This window comes from Phytophthora infestans, genomic scaffold (assembly GCF_000142945.1).
Source record: "Phytophthora infestans T30-4 supercont1.75 genomic scaffold, whole genome shotgun sequence".
Lineage (NCBI taxonomy): Eukaryota > Oomycota > Peronosporomycetes > Peronosporales > Peronosporaceae > Phytophthora > Phytophthora infestans.
Window position 1 is genome coordinate 259,456 of NW_003303684.1, and position 19,057 is coordinate 278,512.

The window sequence follows — 19,057 nt, forward strand, 5'->3', positions numbered from 1 at the left end:
GTGCGCTCTGAGAGCCCGGCAGTCAAGGCTAAGGGCACTCCCAAAGCTGGTGGCGATAAGGAAATGAATTCTCGCAAACGTCTCTCGCTTGCCGAGGGTCTTGCGCGTGCTAGGGTCTCTAAAGCCGAAGGCGCCAAGCCCCTAAAGAAGAGTACGGCCTCTAAGTCCTCACTCCGCGAGGAGAAGGAGACTCGGCTCGGGGCCTCGTCGACTCCTCGGATGAAGACGGGGAAGATGAGGAGGAGGGTGCTATCGCTGAGCCCCGGGATGTCACGAATGACCTCGACCAGCAGCAGGAGGACTTCCAAGCTGCCCAACGTGTGCGCGGGGGTTCGGTGGTGGCACCCGTCAGCCAGGGAGCTGCCATCAACTCAAGAGGGTATTGGCCTCCCGAGGAGAGCTCTGGGGCTGACCTCTTCCTAGAGCCTTTTGTCGCTCCTCGTGGTCTTGTGGGCGGCCACACTCTTAGGGGCATTTACGAACGTGCCCTTGTTCAAAAGGAGCAGTTGTTCGCTGACAACTTGGAGGCTGCTCGGTGTGTGCTTCTCGCGCCACACCGCATCCCTCTTAAGGACTTCACGACTTGTCGTAAGAAGCCCAAGACCCGGAGTGGTCTCTATCCACTTTGGGGATACCCCTGGGTTATGCCCGAGAGCTGTCCCACCTGGAGTTCTTGTGAGGACATGTTGTGGGCATGGGTGAAGTCTCTTAAGTACTCACCCACGGAGTTACGGGAACTCCATGAAGATCAGCTGCTGTCCCGCATCCTGGACCAGCGTGATCTTCGTGTGAGGTTTGCTCACTTGGTCAGCAAGCGCATGGTGTCAAGGGACATCCTGAAGCGCGCGGCTTCTAGCGCTCATGATGAGCGCGGGTACGGAGTGTCCTCAACGTCCGTACCCCCTTCGGGCAAGAAGCCCCGGACTACTTATGAAGCTGCCGCCGCTTCTGTTCCCAGATTGCGACAGCCTTCGGGCAGTCAATCAGGAGCCGTTCAATCGGCTCCCACGAGTTCTCGGAGTGAGCATAACCCCTCCACTTCACGAGGAGCTGTCGCTTACCGTGACGCCTTTGCTCCTGGAGGATCCGCTCCACGTGGAAGTGGACTTCTCTATTCCGTTCAAGCAGGAACGGAGGTGCCCTCGTACGAGTACGAGTACTCGTCGCCTCCTGAACGCCACTCACGTCCGAGGGCATCTTCTGCGGGTCCGACACAGGGCCCTGAGGTTGATCGCCTCCGTCAACGTGTTCTCGTGCTTGAGATTGGATTTGGCCTGGGGGCTGGCGGTGATGCTGCCGCCCAGGCCGGGAATCAGGGCGAGCTCGCTCGTCTTGCGGGCCGCCTAGACCTGTTGGAGCGTGAGGTCGCGAGCCTGCATCTGCGGGTGGATCGCCGGGCCTCTTCGTCCGATAAGGACGACGCCTTCCGCATGATCCGACGGATCGAGGCTCTGTTGCCACGTCCGGAGCCGCCTTCGATGCACTCCCAGACGTACGCGTATGGTGCGTACCCGGCGTACTCAGCGTACTCGGCGTATGGCTCCGGGTTCCGTTCGTATGGAGCTCCTCCCGCGTACGGTCTTGACCGCAGCCTTGCCGTCCCGACCGAGGCTTGGGTGCCTGCTCCGACGCCCTCGTCGACGACTGTGACCGGCCCTCGCTTTGAGGAGCTGGGCCAAGGTGGGTCTGCGAGTCAGCAACCCCCTGCGGATCAAAGTACCGCTTAAGACGTCCAACATAGAACGTCGGGTGCGTCGTCATTGACTTAGGCCGATCGATGGTGTACGACGTACCATGTCTGGCCAGGTCTGCAAATGGCCGATGAAGTGGTGCTTCAGCTTGTTGCTGCCGACAGAGCTGATAGTGTCAAGAGGTAGGCTCCTCGTGTCTAGTAACGCTAATTCCATCACTTTAAATACACTTAAGTTTCCTCTTCCATGTTTGTCGGAGTACTCCTTTTGTTTATCTTGGGCCGCTGCCATGGCATCGCGGACCCTGCTGACATCACTCTGCTTGGTATCCATAAAGGATTCCACTTGTTTCCGCAGCGAAACTGGTCTCACATCCGAGACCTGGGAGGGAGGCCTTTCCGAGCCTCTCCCCCACTTAGAATAGAGGAGTCAGTGTCTCCTCGAAGAGTGAGAGGCACTCTGGGGTGACGGAAGCCGTTCAAGTAGAACGGCGTGAACCCCGTGGACGCGTGCACCGCGTTGTTGAGCGCAAACTCAACAACTAGAAGCTGCGTCGCCCACGTACGTGATGCTACCGCGCACACACTGCGCAGACTGTCCTCGAGCACTCGATTGACGTGCCCTGTCTGGCCGTCTGTCTGTGGATGATCCGCAGTGGACATCCGCAGACGAGTTCCCAGTTAAGGAAACAGCGTTTTCCAAAATGCAGCAGTGAACCGCGGGTCTCGGTCCGGGACAATCGTCTCCGGGAGACCGTGATAGCGGAACGCGCCATCGACGAACAACCTTGCGGTTTGTTCACCCGTAACAGTGACGGGAACTGGAGCAAGATGTACTATCTTGCTCAGCCGACACACGAACACCAAAATTCCGGTGTTGTCGTGTCCGGCGGCGGGAAGTCCAAAGATGAAGTCAAGACTCATCGACTTCCAACAATCAGCCGGTACGGGCAGGCTCTTTAGTGGAGCCGAAGAGTGCCCTGCAGGTTTGACCCGCTGACATGTGTCACATGTCTTAACGTATCTAGCGACCCACTTGTACATGTGAGTCCACCAGAAGGCCTGAGAGACCGACAGAAAAGTCTTCTCGCGGCCCAAGTGGCCGCTGGAGGGCGCGTCGTGCGCCTCCGCGAGGATATCGAATTTCAAATTCTCGTCGTTGGGTACGACCACCCGTGGAGGTTCATTGGGCTCCACCCGGTAATAGAGGAGGCCATCCTTCAACACATATCGGTGGAGCCGAGAGCGCTGTCGCGACGAGGGCCAGTCGGACTTCGCGCTCGTTCCTGCAAAGAGGAGCTTGACGATAGGCGCGACAGCCTCATCGTCCCGATACGCCATGCGTATCCGATCATATAGATCCGTTGTCACCCGCGTGATGTGGGCCAGCTCATAGTCGGGACGCCGAGAGAGGGCGTCCGCAAGCACGTTGAGCTTGCCCGGCTTGTATTCGACGCGGAAGTTGTATTCCGCGAAGAAGGACAGCCACCTCGCCATCCTTTGGGAGAGGTGAGGCGAGTTAGTCGCCGTCCTCAAGGACGCGTGGTCTGTGTAGATCACAAAGAGCCGGGAGCCCAGAAGGAACACGAAACTTCACAAGGGCATATTTCATTGCCAGGAGCTCCTTGTCGTGGACAGGGTAGTTCCGTTCGGCGGCTTTGAGCTGCCTGGACTGGAACGAGATGACTCGTTCATGGCCAGCAGTGTCGGCCTGCAGCAGTGCACACCCGATGGCGTTGTCGGAGGCATCGCAGACGACGCTAAGCGGCTTCGTCTCTTCCGGCAGGGCCAGGACAGGGGCCTCTTGGAGACTGGCCTTGATGCTGTCAAAGGCATCTTGGTGCTCTTGCTCCCAGCGCCAGTCGACGTTCTTCTAAAGGAGACCCGACAAGAGCTTCGCAAAGCCTGCGTACCCTGAGCTGTACTTGTGAAGGTAGTTGGCCAAGCCCAACCACTTTCAAAGATCTTTCTGGGATTGAAGCGTTGGCCTTGCTGCTATGGCCTTGACCTTGTCTGGGTCAGCCCGAACGCCCACGTTGCTTACGAAGCCACCGAGAGCTTTAATCTCTGGTGACGCGAAAACGCACTTGTCCATGTTGGCGTAGAGCTTGTTTGCTCGCATTACGTCCAACACTCGACGGAGGTGTCCTAGATGCACCTCCATGGCCGTCCTGCCTCCCTCGGCACGGCTATGGACGAATATGTCGTCGAAGTACGTCTGTACGAAGGTACGCAAAGGGCGGAGCAATTGCGTCACCAGGCGATTGAACGTCGCCGGGGCGTTAGACAAGCCCTGCGGCATGATGAGCCACTCCTAAAGCATGCCGCTTGGAGTGCTCACCGCGGTGAGCGGGATGTCGCTCTCTAGCATCCGGATCTGGTATTATCCGTCTACAAAATCCAGCGCACTGTACAGTACGCTCCCGGCCATGTTGCTTAACAACACATCCTTTCGTGAGATTGGTGTTTGGGCCGGTACCGTCGCGTTGCTCAGCTTGTTATAAGCATGAAGTAGACGCCACTTTTAGTTCGGTTTCCGAACGCAGAAAGCTGGCGTCGAGTGCGGGGACTCTGACTCCCGCACCATGCCTGCCTTCGCTTTCGCAACGAAGAAGGCACGCTCAATCCAACGAGGGCGAGGCTTGCGGCGTTCGACAATGCGCTTATCATACCCCACACGCTCGATATGGATCGTTCCCAATACGTAGATTCATTGTGAGAAGCTGGATAGCCAGCGCTACCGATGTATAAAATCGGTCGATGACGACAATGCGGAATCCCTGTGGACGATCGCCAAGGACAATCTTCATATTACGGACCACCGCTACAGCTCCGGGCTTGTTGTCAAATGCTTCTTGACCCGTATCACCAGCTTCTCGCTTGCCCACATACACCTCAAATCTAAAGTAGGAAGTTACGACGTTACGTACACAAACAAATTAGCATGGCGTAAGTAACGACTTTGATACGTAGTAGTGACAATAGACGGTGATAGAGTCGCAGACCATAAACATCTTCGTCCCGTATCGACGGGGTGTGTCCGGCATGAGCATTCGAGTAGTATTACGCTTTGAAGTTGCTGTAAGTACACCTTCGTCAAAGGAGAACCTACTTGGAAGCGACCAACCGGAAAGAAAGCGCGCCTGTAGAACGTCCACAACAGGCCGTAGCTTCCACAATTTGTCTCGTGTCCGTGGCGCCTCGTTGTTGACTAAGTGCAGGTCTCTCAGTATTTAAAGTGCATCGATTGCGAGCCATAAACCTTTCGAAGTTTCCAGCAGGAAACGCCCCATCCCCCGTCATTCCCCAGTGCCGTGAGAAGCGACGCGTCATCGGGTTCAGCATCCTCGCGACCAGTAGCCCGATAACGTGTAAAATTTCGTGCGCTTCATACTTGGGCTCCGACGAATAATTTGCTTCAGGCTCTCTGGTGTTGGTACACCACGCTTCCGCTGGTTGGCCTTTATTCGTTTATCTCTTATATGCACAGTCTGGTTCTTGTAGTGATTGGTCTCGTTCGCTAAACGAATCCACAGAGATTTTAGCACGAAATAGAAAAAGGGCAGCATCGGAGAGTCTGCCAGATCTTGTAGCTCACGGACTGGCGACGCCACATCGCACGACAACCCAGGGTACTCTGATCTGCCACTCTCGAGCTCAGCTGACGGTGCACTCCATTCCATCTCACGAAGGGCCTCCATGCTTATAGCGTCCAGGGCCAAGTGGCCGCCCAAGGTCTGGATAAAGGCAGCGTCCATACCAGCTGCTACTTCCTCAGATTCGTCGGCACTGCTCGGATACTCCCTCCGCGTGATAGCTTCTTCGCCGCTGCTGTCCCTCTCGTCACTCACATCTGATTCAACAGACTCATATCCCAGACAGTTCATCAGCCGCTAACACGTTTACGTCACTTGCGGCGACGACGACTCGGTCATTGTCCTCAGCACTCTTGCGATCCTCCACACTCAGTCCAGCTTCTCCGTCTACGCTCGGGATGTCGTCAGCGGTATCGTAGGGTTGTCGCCCACTGCGACCCTGCTAGCATCTGCTGTATCATTGACCGGGGAGGGTGTCTCCTCGATGTCGGATTCACTGCTCGAGCCAAACATGTCCTCGATCGTGTTCGCCGATAGCATGATGGACGTGCTGATTTGGGATGCCGTCACCGTCGCGTCAGCTGCAATCTCTCCGTCGACCACACTACCTCCGTCGGCCTCCGCACCGCTGTCATCACTGCTATCCACAGAGAGCCCGGACTCAATCTCGAAGGTTACTACATCACATTCACCTGCGTAGACATTAGTAGTGATACTGCCGGTGAAATAAAGGATTCTAGACATACCAACGAATGACTGTCCGCTGGGCGAGGAGTACCTCCGCTTATTTGAAAGCCCTGAAGGGCGCTTAGACGTCCAGCCCGCTGCCCGGAGCTGCCGTCAAAGGTGCGTGAACTCAACGGCCCGCACAGCATCGGCGACCGCTGTCTCTATGGTAGCCGCGCTTGGCCGGATTTTGCCATGCTGGCTAATTCTGGAATGGCCACCAGACACTGACCTGACCTGAGGACTCATCACATGATAGCGATCTGCAGCACACACACCTCTTCTTTATCCGGTCCAGATTTGACCTCTCCCAGCTTAAATTTTTTCTCGTAAATTTTAACTTGCTTTCATTATGGTATCCGTTTTTTTAGCCATTTGCTGTTTAAGCCTCATTTAACGTCGTAACTTACGGCTTTCGCCCTTAACAAAGTCGTAAGTTACGACGTTGGTAACGGAGGGGTTAATTAATGTAAATTATTTTAATGCATAATGTATGGGAGCTCAACCGCGGTTGAAAATGCATAATGTATGGGAATAAAATGTATGCCTCCACACTTTAATACTAGTTTTTGTAACTAAAGGCTAACACAAATGTGGCTTCCATTAATGGCCATTATGCATGGACATGTTCCTCAGATTTAGGCCTTCCGATAATACAACTGCAATGAGATTCTTGCCTTCTTGTGAAATTAGCACCTGCAGGGAAAAATTGGTATTGACAAATAAGCTTATTCGGTGGCTGTGCACCAGGGAAACCTCAGTGAGAGTAAAACCTATAGAATACAGTGAATAAACCTATTGTAGGGGAAAGCCCACACTATCATGTGATTCATTGATATTGTGAAATGAAAATGTATTAGACCGTGTTTATTGATCTAATTCACTGAGTAATTGCATTCCTAGTTGCCTTTTAAATTCGGGACTGATGCTTGTCAAGTGACTTGGTAAAGATGTCTGCTACCATTGACTCAGTGTTGCAGTAAGCGACGCTGAATTCGTTTCGTTCTACCTTTTCCTGAACAAAATGGTAACGAATGTCAATATGCTTTGATCGTCCGTGTAGTTCCGGATTACTAGCGATTTTAATGCAGCTTTGATTGTCCTTTTTGATAACATTAACTTTGGTTGTCAAGAAACCTAGCTCTTTGAGTAGCAGTTTGAGGAAGATGCCTCTTGCATACAACGGCATAAGACAATGTAATCAGTCTCAGTGGTCGAGAGCACGACAGTATGGTGCTTCCTCGAAAGCCATGAGATGGGACTTGTCCCGATCATTGCGACGTATCCGCCAACGGACCTCCTAGTGTCAAGACAATTAGCATAGTCAGAGTCTATGTAGGCTGTCAACTGATCAGCTAGGCTACTAGCATCAGCTGACGTTGATCCACCAAGTAGCATACCTTGGTCAGTCGTGCCAGATAGATATTTTAGGCCTCTTATCACTGCTTTCCAGTGTTCATTTCCAGGGTTTACTAGAAATCGGCTGACGTCACGCACGAAGCATGACAGATCGGGGCGAGTGCCAGTCATGACGTCCATTAGACTGCCTAAAGCTTCTCTGTACGGAATGTCTTTCATTGCCTCCCTCGCTTTTTGGGTCTGAGACTTCATGGCTTTTGTGAGCTTGATGCTGCGATCTGAGGGCATCGCAGTAGGGTACGAAACCAGATGTTTATACTTGTCGAGGCCATTTGTGGCGTACGTTTGCTGGTGGATAAATATCGTTCGGGCTTCACGGTTCCGCTCAATGGACCAGCCGAGAATGTACGTTACCTCCCCTAAATCTGTTTTTAAAAAGCTCTGTTTCAGGGCCGATTTAATACGGCATACGAGGCTTACGGCGGGTGCTATGATAAGCAGATCGTCCACATAGACGGCAATGTAGCATACTTGGCCATCAAAATTGCCATAAAGACACAGCTATCTTTGATCAGCTTGTGAAAGCTGAGGCTCTCAAGGAAGGCACACAGTGGCGGATACCAAGTGTGAGGCGCTTGTTTAAGGCCGTAGAGGCTCTTTAAGAGTTTGCGGACGAGATTATCTTGACCAGCGGCAGCAAAGCCTTTGGGCTGGGCCATAAATATTTCCTCGGAAAGAAAACCATTAAGGAAAGCTGTCTTTACGTCCATCTGCTGGACCTCGTAGCCTAGCAATGCAGCTATGATCAGGAGGAGTCGAAGGACTTCCATCCTGTTAACAGGAGAAAAGATTCCATTGTAGTCGATGCCATACTGCTGTAGGAAGCCTTTAATAACTAGGCGTGCCTTTAAACCTGTCGATTTCACCCGTGCCAGTGTACTTGACAACGAAGGCCCACCGGTTTTGAAGAACATGGCGGCCATGAGGAGGTGGAACCCAAATTCACGTCTCATTCGCCATGAGGGACGCAAATTTCGACTCGGAAGCAATACGCCATTGTCTAGCGTAGCAAGACTTTATGGCTGCTTTGTACGACTTAGGCTCAGGTACATTCCGAATAGCAAGTGGGCTAAGTGCTTGAGTTGTTCGCTCTTTATGTTCCTAAATATATCTTCCGCTGATGTAAGCTCTGTAAGATTAACTGCTTCCTCGTATCGAGGGCATTTGGCAGGGGGATTTGGAGGTGTTGAAGGCGACTCCGATACAAAAGACTAGATGGTTTCGCCACTGTCAGTGGCATCATTCTGCGGATTCGGCGTCGCTGTAGGTGCTATTTGGGGTGGGACTGTATGGTCCGACCCTTGGGGATTGACTGGTTCATGTATTGGACGTCACCAGACGGGGAAGTGCCAGCCAGATGAGCGGGTAGCGGCAATAGATCGGGTGTGTCGTCGATATTCTCAAGGGTTGGAAAGCTGTCTTCCTGAAAGACGACGTCACGGCTGTAAACTATGGCTCGTGTCGAAACGTCCATGAGACGATATCCCTTCTTCTGGCTCGAATACCGAGGTATAGACAGAGTTTTGCTCGTGCATCTAGCTTATTCCTGTAGCTGTCATTGATGTGGGCGTACGCCGCGCACCCTTCGACCTTCAGGTACTGAACGCTTGGTTTACGATTGTACCACAGCTCGTACGGACTGCATGTGTACGTGTTTTCACTGGGTGTCATGTTAAGAAGTGTTGTCACGTGAATAATACAGTCAGCTTATAGTGTCTTGGGTCGCTTTGGATCAAGTAAGAAGGACGGACGCGTTCCATGGTCGTACGCATACGTCGCGCGGTGACACCATTTTGTTGTGGTGTGTAAGCATTTGTAAATTGCGCGTGTGTTCCGTACCGCTTAAAGACTATGCGATTCAGCTTCTCATACTCCTTTCCATTATCAGCCTGCAGCACTTGAACATCCATGTCTGAGGTGGATCCCGGATACTCTAGCGTATGTACATCTGAGCGAAAGATGTTCGGGGCTTAATCCTAACGTCTCCGTAGCATGAGTAGAGCTGGCTGCGAGCCTTGACAGGGTACGCAAACATGTAGCGCATAAAGTTATCAATAGAGACAACAAGTAGCGACCGCCACTGAGGCTAGGAACGAGGAGTGACCCAAAAATATCAGAATGGACTTTTTGCAAAGGTTGTGAAGCACGTTCAATACGTCTATTAGAAGGAAATTCAGCGCGGTGCGACTTCGCGTAAGTACATACCGAGCAAAAGAAACTGCCTTTGGGAAATACGGTGTTAGCGTCGATTCCTTTGAATGCTGGGTCTTTGGTGACTGCTTGTAAGACACGAATGTTAGGATGGCGAAGTCTTTTGTGCAAGAACATAATAAAAGTGGGCTTATCTGAGGTGGCCACGTGAGCTTCTTGCTTCTGAACCGGAGAGGCCGTGAGCTGGTATAGCTTCGCTGTAGCCGACTTCTTCGCCTTGACATTGAAACGTTGGTCGGTTTGCGCCGTGCACACAGTTCGCTGGAACGTAAAGCGGAAGTCATGTTCTACGGCTACAGCAACCGATAGAAGGTTGTAGTGCAGTTGGGATGCATCAAGCACATCAGGCAGTCTTTAGCTGGCGTTGACCTCCCTTGAAATCAGCCACCTGAAGCACAACGTCACCGGTGCCTTCAATGGGGATCTCAGACTTACCACCAACCGTGATGGTTCCAATAGCATCGGTCTTGGAGATGAACCACTCGGCATGTTGAGTGACGTGGCCGGTGCACCCGGATTCAACAGTCCAGTTGGAGTCGAATGGGGAGGAGGCTTGAGCCGTAAGCTTGATGGCCCGCGGCATGAGCTTGACCACCGTGGCGAAGGCGATGCGAGCGTCTTCACGACGAGACTGGTCGTAGCCACCATCTCCACGGCGAGAAGGCTGGCGTCCCTTGCTGTTATTGTCGCAATTGTTGTTGCCACGTCCGCCATTATTCCGACCTCGCCCGCCTTTCTGCCAACACACGAGACCACGCCCCGAATTGCTGTCACGTCGTTCGTAGGGGTGGGACCGGCTAGAGTTATCGTCGCGAAACTCAACGTTCGCTGGCAGGACGGTCCCAGCGTTGGCAGTGCCATCTAGCAGGTCTTTCTGTAGGCTGCAACATTGGCGAATTTCGTGGCGGGGTTCTGGCAGTAGCTGCACACCTGCTCAGACGACACGGGATATACCGGAGCTTGGGCTGGAGCAATGAGAGCTCGCTCGCTCTTAGTAGTGCGGCTTTCGGGGGTACCAGACGCCAGAGTGTAGCGCGTCTCGGCCCCCTTTTTGCGGATTATGTCCTCGATGCTCGTCTTTAGATCATCATACGGGATGTTCTTCCAGTTACCTTTCCAAATACGAAGGTCGTCCTTCCAAGACGCCGGCATAGAGTTGAGCAGGTAGACAGACTTCTGGCCATCTGTGAGGACCGATTCGGTCGCCTTGGACGCGGTCTTCTAAAACGAGGAAGAACTCGTTCACATCACTGCCTTCCTCGTACTTGGCCTCTGTGGGGAAATGCAGGATATAGTACGGGTCGCCATGGAATTCGGCACCCTCGTACGTTTTGCAGATGGCTTGGACGATGTCATAGGCCGTGGTGAAGCTCTTTACCAGAAGAATGTGTTTGTCGTCCATCGTCTTTATCAGGAACGACTTGGTCTGTGCCTCCATGCGACGAAGGCGGCCGGACGACAGTGGCACGCACTTCTCCTTCTTGACTCGGCGCTGCACCTTGCGCTGCGATAACGAGCGATTGGCGACGGTGCCTTGGGATTCTTGCTGGTCTTGGCATCTTCTTCGCTGCCGGATTCTTCTTCTTCATCTTCTTCTTCGGAGGTTGGCTCGTAGTTGACGGACTCGGAGTTAAATTCGACTGGAGGCGAGGTCTTGGGTGCATCCTCGACATCGGACCACTCGCTGTCGGACGATTCTTCGTCATCTTCGTCGCTGCTCAACCTGTCGTAGTATTTCTTCGTGACGAAACCGAGTAGGTGCTTCCCATCAATCGATGCCGTCACTCGGGTCTTCCACACGTCGTAGCTCCTTGAGCAGGAAAGTCGAGGGAAGTCATCACTTGAGGCTTGGCTTGGGCTCATAACCTATTACGGGGAAGCTTTAGCGCGTAGAGTAGAAGGACTTTCGAAGAGTTGGTGAAAGAAGTGTGAACTTTAAAGAGCAGTTAGAAGAAAACTAAGCTAGAAAAATCTATACTGCTGCCTAAAACACAGAACAGGTTGGCCGTTGCCAACCGTTTCGGAAAGGCAAGTTGCCCTTATTATAATGCATATTATACCTTGTATGAGTCGTGAGTTAGAGACGAGTCTATCTTTAACATGGCGAAATACGTCCTAAAATATCTATATCAATAGCTTACTTGTTTTCAAAAGGTGACAAAACCAAGTGGTGGATATTTCACTAAATCACAGCTCTGGTTTGCAATAGAACGAGTCAAATATGATTAGCTTGTCCTTTTGAGCAGTAGGTATTCAGCTATCAGCTCATCGATGGCGAGCTCTAATGGATAGGTATTGTTCAGTCATTAGTATATTTGCGATTAAACTGTGAAACTAATTATTTCGCTACGCTTACTGTCTCACTAAGTCTCCTCAAAACCCTACTGCGAGTTTGCTCACGACAACGACGGTGAGAACGACGGCGAGAACGACATCCTCGCTCGGATGTTTTGGTCAGCAGCCAAGCGTGCGTCACGGCGACGAAGATAGCGTCGCTGGATGGATGCAGGTCTTGAGCGCTCTCGCTCCGCCATCGAGGCGTATTGACCCATCACGGACCGGTAGAACCGGTCATCGTTAGCCCGGAGTGTGTTGATGTCAGTGTGGAATGCAAAGCACGTTCAAGTTGAGCGAGTTGTCGTTCGACTCGCTCAACTTGATACACAGGAGGCACACGCACCCAAAAAAGTTCTCCACTAGCACTCTATCCGACGAGACCCGAGCATAGCGAGCGAGCTCATCCGACGTCAACTCGCCGTTGCATGGCTTTTTCTTGGGGTGGACCACACGCAGCATTGTAGCACCGCCTTCTGGGCGATATCGTCGTGGACTAAGGCGTTGTCCTCGGTGAGACGCCGCAGAAGCTCTGCAGCAGGAATGGGATGGTACTTCGAGCCATTTGCAGTAGGTTTCCGAATGAGACTTCGTAATTTTGCCCAGCGCTCCCGTCAGAGCGCTGTCTACCAACCAACAGATTGGTTGGTGACCATTCGATCTAGCAAAGAAGCTGTTGACAATTTACTGTGTTTCAGATAGCAATAATGAATCTCAAAATATTTGGAAAGTGCTCCATTCAGGGCAGGGGTAACTGATCATTTTGTGGATATTTCGTTAAATACACAGTTAGTTTTTTAGAATTGTTATATATGCCACAGTAGCTCATCAATTGGTAGGTAGGGTCTAATGTGAAATCTCACAGTCTTTATACGGTACATGTATTACATGTAATTGCACAAATTCTCTAAAAGACACGCACGGTCTAGGGCCGTTTCAAAATTGTGCACATACAGTACATGTATTAGTTTTCAGCGAGCTTCACTCACGTTTAAGACGGACATTCCAATCTCAGGTGGCGTCAGCTTTCTGATTTCTTCCAATCATGTCGCGTACGTTTGCGTCAGAGCAGGTGATGACTTAATCAATTTTTTTCTTTTTCCGCCAATTGTCATCGTTTCCCTTCTCTTTTCATCGATTTTCAACCAATCTAGCACGAAGAAGTGCCTCCAACTGAGTGGTTGGAGCTCCTTTGAAGAAGCTGCCTACTCCGTCGCTCATTGTGGAATTTGCCAAATAAGTCTAAATGGGTCGCCGTCCTGCTAAGTGTTACCGCTTCCAGAACAAGAAGCCGTTCATTAAGTCGCGCTTCTGCCGTGGTGTGCCCGACCCGAAGATCCGCATCTACGATGTCGGTAACAAGAAGGCTTCGGTCGACGCCTTCCCCTTTGTGTGCCACTTGGTGTCTGACGAGAAGGAGCAGCTTTCCTCGGAGGCTCTTGAGGCTGCCCGTATTGCTGCTAACCGTTACCTGACCAAGTACTGCGGCAAGGACAACTTCCACATGCGCATCCGTTGCCACCCGTTCCAGGTTCTGCGTATTAACAAAATGCTTTCGTGCGCCGGTGCCGATAGACTGCAGACCGGTATGCGTCACGCTTACGGTAAGCCCTCGGGTGTCGCTGCCCGTGTGGCCATTGGTCAGCCTATTATCTCGGTGCGTTCCAAGGACTCGTTCGGCCCTTCGGTCGTGGAGGCTCTGCGTCGTGCCAAGTTCAAATTCCCTGGTCGCCAGAAAGTGCTGGGCTCCAAGAAGTGGGGTTTCACCAAGTACGAGCGTGAGGTGTACGCTGAGATGCGTGCTAACGGCTCGCTCAAGTCCGATGGCAACCACGAGAAGTACTGCCCCAACCGTGGCCCTCTTAAGCTGTAAGCAGATCGCTTTGTATGGAACGGTGCTCTAGTGGTTTTAGGCTACTAACCAAATAAATTACGACTTTGTTTTGGCGCAAAATCTTTTTAAATTCTCTTTTTCTTTCTAGTTGCACGTTTCTATTGCTCTGTCGGAGTTTCTTCAAAGCCCACAGGTTGGCCGACGTCTGTGTGCGTCAGCGCCATGGCCTTAAAGATTGTTCCCATCTGCTCAGGCTCCACGAGACGCTCGTAGGACGAGAACAAGTCCTGTTGAACCTTCTCCGACGCGGTGTTCTGAAGCAGCATAGCCAGACGGTGCTCGATGCCCATATTCTTCAAGAACGTGCCTTGGCCGACTGGACCGTAGCTCTTGACCTTCGACTCGGCAGTAGCGAACCGCCGCAGCGTCGCAAAGTCCACGTCAATACTCAGATCAACGTCGCCTGGCTCGCGTAGTACGCTTACGAACTCGTGGTTCTTGATACCTCGAAGACTGAGCTCGGACGGGTGGTCGTAGCCGTAGTCCACGATCAACGCTCCACCTCCTGACTGCGAGATACGCTTGGCCATGTCCTGCACCAGAGCGATACTAACAGGCGAAATCTCGATCTTGTCACCGACCTGAGCTTGGGGCGTGTGTACCGGCGTACCAGTCACGTCTGCAACGTCCAAACGCTGCACTACCGTCTCTTGCATCTTCTTAAGATCTTCTACGCCGGAGATATGCGTCTCAGCGACGTGTGATAGAGCAGTTGACGGGTCAAACAGCTTCTCGCGTCCAATATACACGCGCGTCGCCGGTGTCGGGCCAGGCGACAGCACGAACCGGAAATGATCGCCGCCGTCCTCAAAGTCAATGTCCACCAAGCGCTCGCGCCAGCCACTAATGAAACAAATAGACCGTCAAGATATACTACCACGATCTTGAAAATACACTTGAAACGTACCGGTCCGTGTACTCGAACTGATGCACCGGCAGAGCATCAAACAGTTCCTGTGCGATCATCAAACTCGGGCCATGCGGCACATTGGCAAAGTCTGCGTGCCAGCGAACAGTGGGTCCGTTATCCGGAAGCCGCATTGTATTCTCCGGTGCTGTCTTGTCCTCAACCGGCTCGCACTTGAGCGTCTCCTGCTGAATCTTCTGCATTGCTGGACGATGGCAATTGCAATAACGTTAGCACTATTATCACATTTTCTCCATGCAGCAGTCATACCTGGACTAATATCCACCATGTGGATCTCAATGGCGTCGTAGAACGGCGGGAATGACTTGGCAGCTCGTAAGAAATCGCTCATGAGGGAGCCTCGTCCTGGGCCCATTTCCACGATCTTGATATGGCTAGGCATACCCATTTGTTGCCACGTTGCCACGCACCAGACCGCAATGAGTTCACCGAACATCTGACTAATCTCGGGCGCAGTGGTGAAGTCTCCTTGACTGCCAAAGACGTCCTTCTTCATGTAGTAGCCGTGGTCCGGGTGGCTCAGAGAGCGGGACATGAACTCGGCCACCGTAAGCGGTCCTTTGACCTCGATCATGGAGCGTAGCACGTGCACTAGTGAGTTTTCCTTGCTCTTGCCCTGTGGCAAGTCTACGGGCAGGTTGCTGGCCAGCGCACCACCCGGCTGCTTGAGCGCTGAGCGGTCCACCTGCACGGACAAGAATTTGGTTTTATCCTCGGGCTTCTGCTGCTGCCATTTCTTCACCTGTGCCTCTAGTTTCTCGTCCTTCGACTCTCCAGACGTTGAGAAGTGCGAAACCAATGCAGACGCTTGCGTGTGGCGAGAACCAGCACGCGCCGCCCAGCGACGAGTAGCTACGCTCCACATACTTCTTACCTATCTAATGTAATTTAAATAATTTACTTTCATTTTACGTTGCTCAAGTAAAAAAAAAAGTTAGCAGCGACTCTACCGTTTCCAGCACAATCGTTGCAGTGACACAAAGATCATGAACGCGACGCGGGAGCTGGAGCTGTCGCTTCCGTTCATCATCGTGTTTATTTTGCTGCTGTGCCTCTGCGCTGTGCTTCTTTGTCACGGCGTGGACCCTCTACGCATGCTGCGCTCGTCATTCAAGGCGCCACATCGGCCGCACATCGCTGTTTCTGGCTCGGACGGGGAACGCGAGGCTCTGTTGGCTGTCGACCGTAAAGCTCGTATGTTGCAATGATTGCTTAAGCTATTTGCAAGGTTTTTTACTAACGAGCTGCGTGGGCAGGGGTGAGATATACTGGCAAGGTTCCGCTATACACTGATACGATCGCGGAGTTGGCGAAATGCGAAACTCCGCGAGAAACCGAGGCTTTCATTAAGGTGATCGACATGCACCGACTTCTCAACTCGAAGGTCAAGGCGCAACACTTTGCACATTTTTGCAGTACGAGACTGGAGTTGTCAGTGCTAAGTGTCAACACATTGGCAACGATCATCTTGTCCTTGCAAAAGTATGCGGCAGAGCCTGACGTCGTCGCGTGCATTCGGGACTGCTTCTACGCCAAAAGGAATATGGCGTGTTTGCAATTGAAGAACAAGGTGGACACCAAATTCCCGATGTTTGACTTGATCTACCATCGTATTCGGTCACAAAGTGAGCGTGAGGCAATTCTAAAGCATTTTGAGGCAGAAGCAGCGGCACTAAGCAATTCACCGAATTTTTCCGCACCGATCAAGCTGTTGTGGTGCGTATTTTCTCGCTAATTTCGCACTTGCTGTCAACCTAACTGCCTATCGTCGAATGATTTCTAAAGTGATATCGACGACACGATGCTGGCCGCCCTTTTCGACACACGCTACCCAGAGCTGACAGTGTATCCAGGCGTTCATCAATTTGCACAGGAATTACTTCGACGTTCAGCTACAATCTCTGCTGACACAGCTGACTGGCATAGTGGATACGAACACGAAGACAGCGATGACGACGACGAGCTAGAAACTGGAAGTTCTGGTGGGTCAAAGAAACTAAAAGATGTCCAGCGCGTGGCCTTCCTTACTGCAAGACCCGAATTCCTTCGCAAGCGATCGGTACAAGAGCTTCGTGCATGCGGTTTCCAGCACTTTACACGTACGTAACAATCCGAAATCGGTCTATTTCTTTTGTTCTTAACGGACGGTATTATCCTGCCAGTCTTAATGGGTCGCTTTGCCAATATGTGGGGGTCACAACGCATTGCATCTGGAAAACTTCGGGTGCGCAAAGCTTCACACACATGCTTCCTCTTAAGTGCTAAGTTTTCTTGTGTGGTCAGAACTTCGTCCGATTCAAGCGCGTGTTTGCAGAACATCGCTTTGTCTTCGTGGGTGACAACGGCCAAGGTGACATCGATCTGGGCAAGGAGTTGCTGAAGGATCCTCATCTCTATGCCGTATCGGCTGTGTTGATCCACGACGTGATTCGCAACCATGCCACAAGTAAACCCCTGAACCAGCACTCATACCGTGGAAAAGAGTGTAACCAGAGTGGCATCCACTCTTTCCGCACATATATCGGTGCGAGCTTCCACTTGTATGTGCTGGGGCTTTTGCCTCTAGCTGCAGTTGTCCGTGTCGTGGAGAAAACTGCGTTAGCCTATGCTGTCATTGTGTTTGATACATGCGACCAGAAGAAGAATCTCGCTCAAGAAATTCTCGCCGATGTGGCTGCTGTGGTTAATGAGCTACCTGATCAACAAGCCATGGCGCTAGTGTCGTCACTCCATGACGATCTGGTAGGAGACGACGAATCAGACGGACAGAAGGCAGCTCGTTCGCGAGAGGAGCAACTGCAACAGCGACTTGATGCTGTAAGGAAAAACGCGATGCAGGTACCATACAACAATGCGCAGAAGATAGTGTAAAAGTGGGAATAATGCGCTGTGAAAATGTACAAATCGGTGTTTAGTGTCGATTTTTTAGCATGAAACAAAACTGCAATTCGGTGTTTTGATCGACAAAAGTAGTGGCAACATATCCAGCTATTCAGTGTACTTGTGGCAGCTGTATATTGCCGACGTAAGTTTATCTAATCGACTTTCTTGGAGACACTGTAGATTGCACCATCGATCATGCGTGCGACAGCGAAGACGCCTCCCACGATGGCACTGGTACTAGTGAGGAAGTGTAGTACAGACAGCTTGGATTCAATGTACTCGACAGCAATGGGAGAAAACTCGTAGGAAAATATCACACCGGGGAACGACACCTGGCCGTTCGGACCCCTCGAACTCGTCTCGTGCTCAGTTACAGAGTATTGGAACGTGGTGACCGACCTGCCGTTCAGATACACATAACGACTTGGCACGACACTCACGAAGTATTTGTATGTTGCCACTACACAACAACCACATAATAGTCACCGTTAGCTCCGCCACAACGCTCGACCAGACAGTGGTTCCTTACAGTTCTTTGTGAGGATCTTGCTGACGTCGATCAGAGGTGTCTCCATGTCTGGGATTTGCGGACCGAAGCGCAGATGGTTGACGACGTGGGAAGAGTTAAAGTTGAGGAAATCGAAAAAGGAGAAGACAGTGAGCGAGCCTTCGTGAGCGAACGACAAGTCGCCTGCCACCTTCTGCACTTGCACTGTGCCATAAAGTCTGCAGCCATTCTCTCCATAAGGTTCCTCTTGGATGTCTTTCTGGAGCATAATCTCCTTGTGGCCCTTAGAGTCGCTCACGTCCATCGCCACCTCTGTCAATACCGGTAGTACGCATTATTGTTCAGTATCCATTGAGTCCACCACTTGTAGACATCAATATATCACCTTTGCAGGCTTCGTGGAGAAAGGAAACATCCACTTCGATGTTGATTGGGAAGTCTTGCTGCTTCCCGAGTAACAATCAGAGCATTAGATACAATTATTCTCGCAGCAATTACTAACAAAACTTACTGGGTCAGTGTCCACGTGCATGCGATGCGTGACACTCACAGTCCACCAGACAGAAAGCTCGGACAGCAGTAAGAAGGCTACCGCCACGCAGCTCATGAGCGTCACAACGCCCCCGCCAATGGTGCGCTCCTGGATGCCCTCCACGCCCTTGGCATTGAGATCGAAGCGCCGCCAAGACATGTTGTGAATCACAACTTGTGATCGAGAGCTTCAAAGTAATTGCCACGTGGGGACGCCAGTCCAGCATTAGAAATGTGAGCTTCCTTTAGCAATATTTCTATTTCAGATACAACGTCACAGATTTTTGTCTGCATCTTTTGAAAAGGCAACTGGAATGCAACAGCTTATAGCTCAAGC

At 51.8% G+C, this 19,057-nt stretch overlaps 4 protein-coding genes across 4 annotated transcripts; 2 read left to right on the forward strand and 2 right to left on the reverse strand.

Moving 5' to 3' along the window:
* Nucleotides 1-13,206: 13,206 nt before the first annotated feature.
* PITG_19121 (60S ribosomal protein L10) lies at nt 13,207-14,054 on the forward strand (the record flags this gene model as incomplete). Its single annotated transcript, XM_002997390.1, has 1 exon — nt 13,207-14,054. One exon carries the CDS (start codon nt 13,223-13,225, stop codon nt 13,847-13,849), a length of 627 nt encoding a protein of 208 aa, XP_002997436.1.
* A 111-nt stretch (nt 14,055-14,165) lies between these two features.
* PITG_19122 (uncharacterized protein) lies at nt 14,166-15,663 on the reverse strand (the record flags this gene model as incomplete). The annotated part of the gene is made up of 4 exons (XM_002997391.1): nt 14,166-14,186; nt 14,296-14,713; nt 14,778-14,982; nt 15,048-15,663. The coding sequence occupies 4 exons, from the start codon at nt 15,661-15,663 to the stop codon at nt 14,166-14,168; spliced, it is 1,260 nt and encodes a 419-aa protein (XP_002997437.1).
* Nucleotides 15,664-16,158: 495 nt separating this feature from the next.
* Nucleotides 16,159-17,485, forward strand: PITG_19123 (uncharacterized protein; the record flags this gene model as incomplete). The annotated part of the gene is made up of 4 exons (XM_002997392.1): nt 16,159-16,514; nt 16,725-16,857; nt 17,082-17,322; nt 17,436-17,485. The coding sequence occupies 4 exons, from the start codon at nt 16,159-16,161 to the stop codon at nt 17,483-17,485; spliced, it is 780 nt and encodes a 259-aa protein (XP_002997438.1).
* Nucleotides 17,486-17,768: 283 nt separating this feature from the next.
* PITG_19124 (endoplasmic reticulum-Golgi intermediate compartment protein, putative) lies at nt 17,769-18,906 on the reverse strand (the record flags this gene model as incomplete). The annotated part of the gene is made up of 4 exons (XM_002997393.1): nt 17,769-18,141; nt 18,211-18,501; nt 18,575-18,632; nt 18,701-18,906. The coding sequence occupies 4 exons, from the start codon at nt 18,878-18,880 to the stop codon at nt 17,834-17,836; spliced, it is 837 nt and encodes a 278-aa protein (XP_002997439.1).
* Between the last annotated feature and the right edge of the window lie 151 nt (nt 18,907-19,057).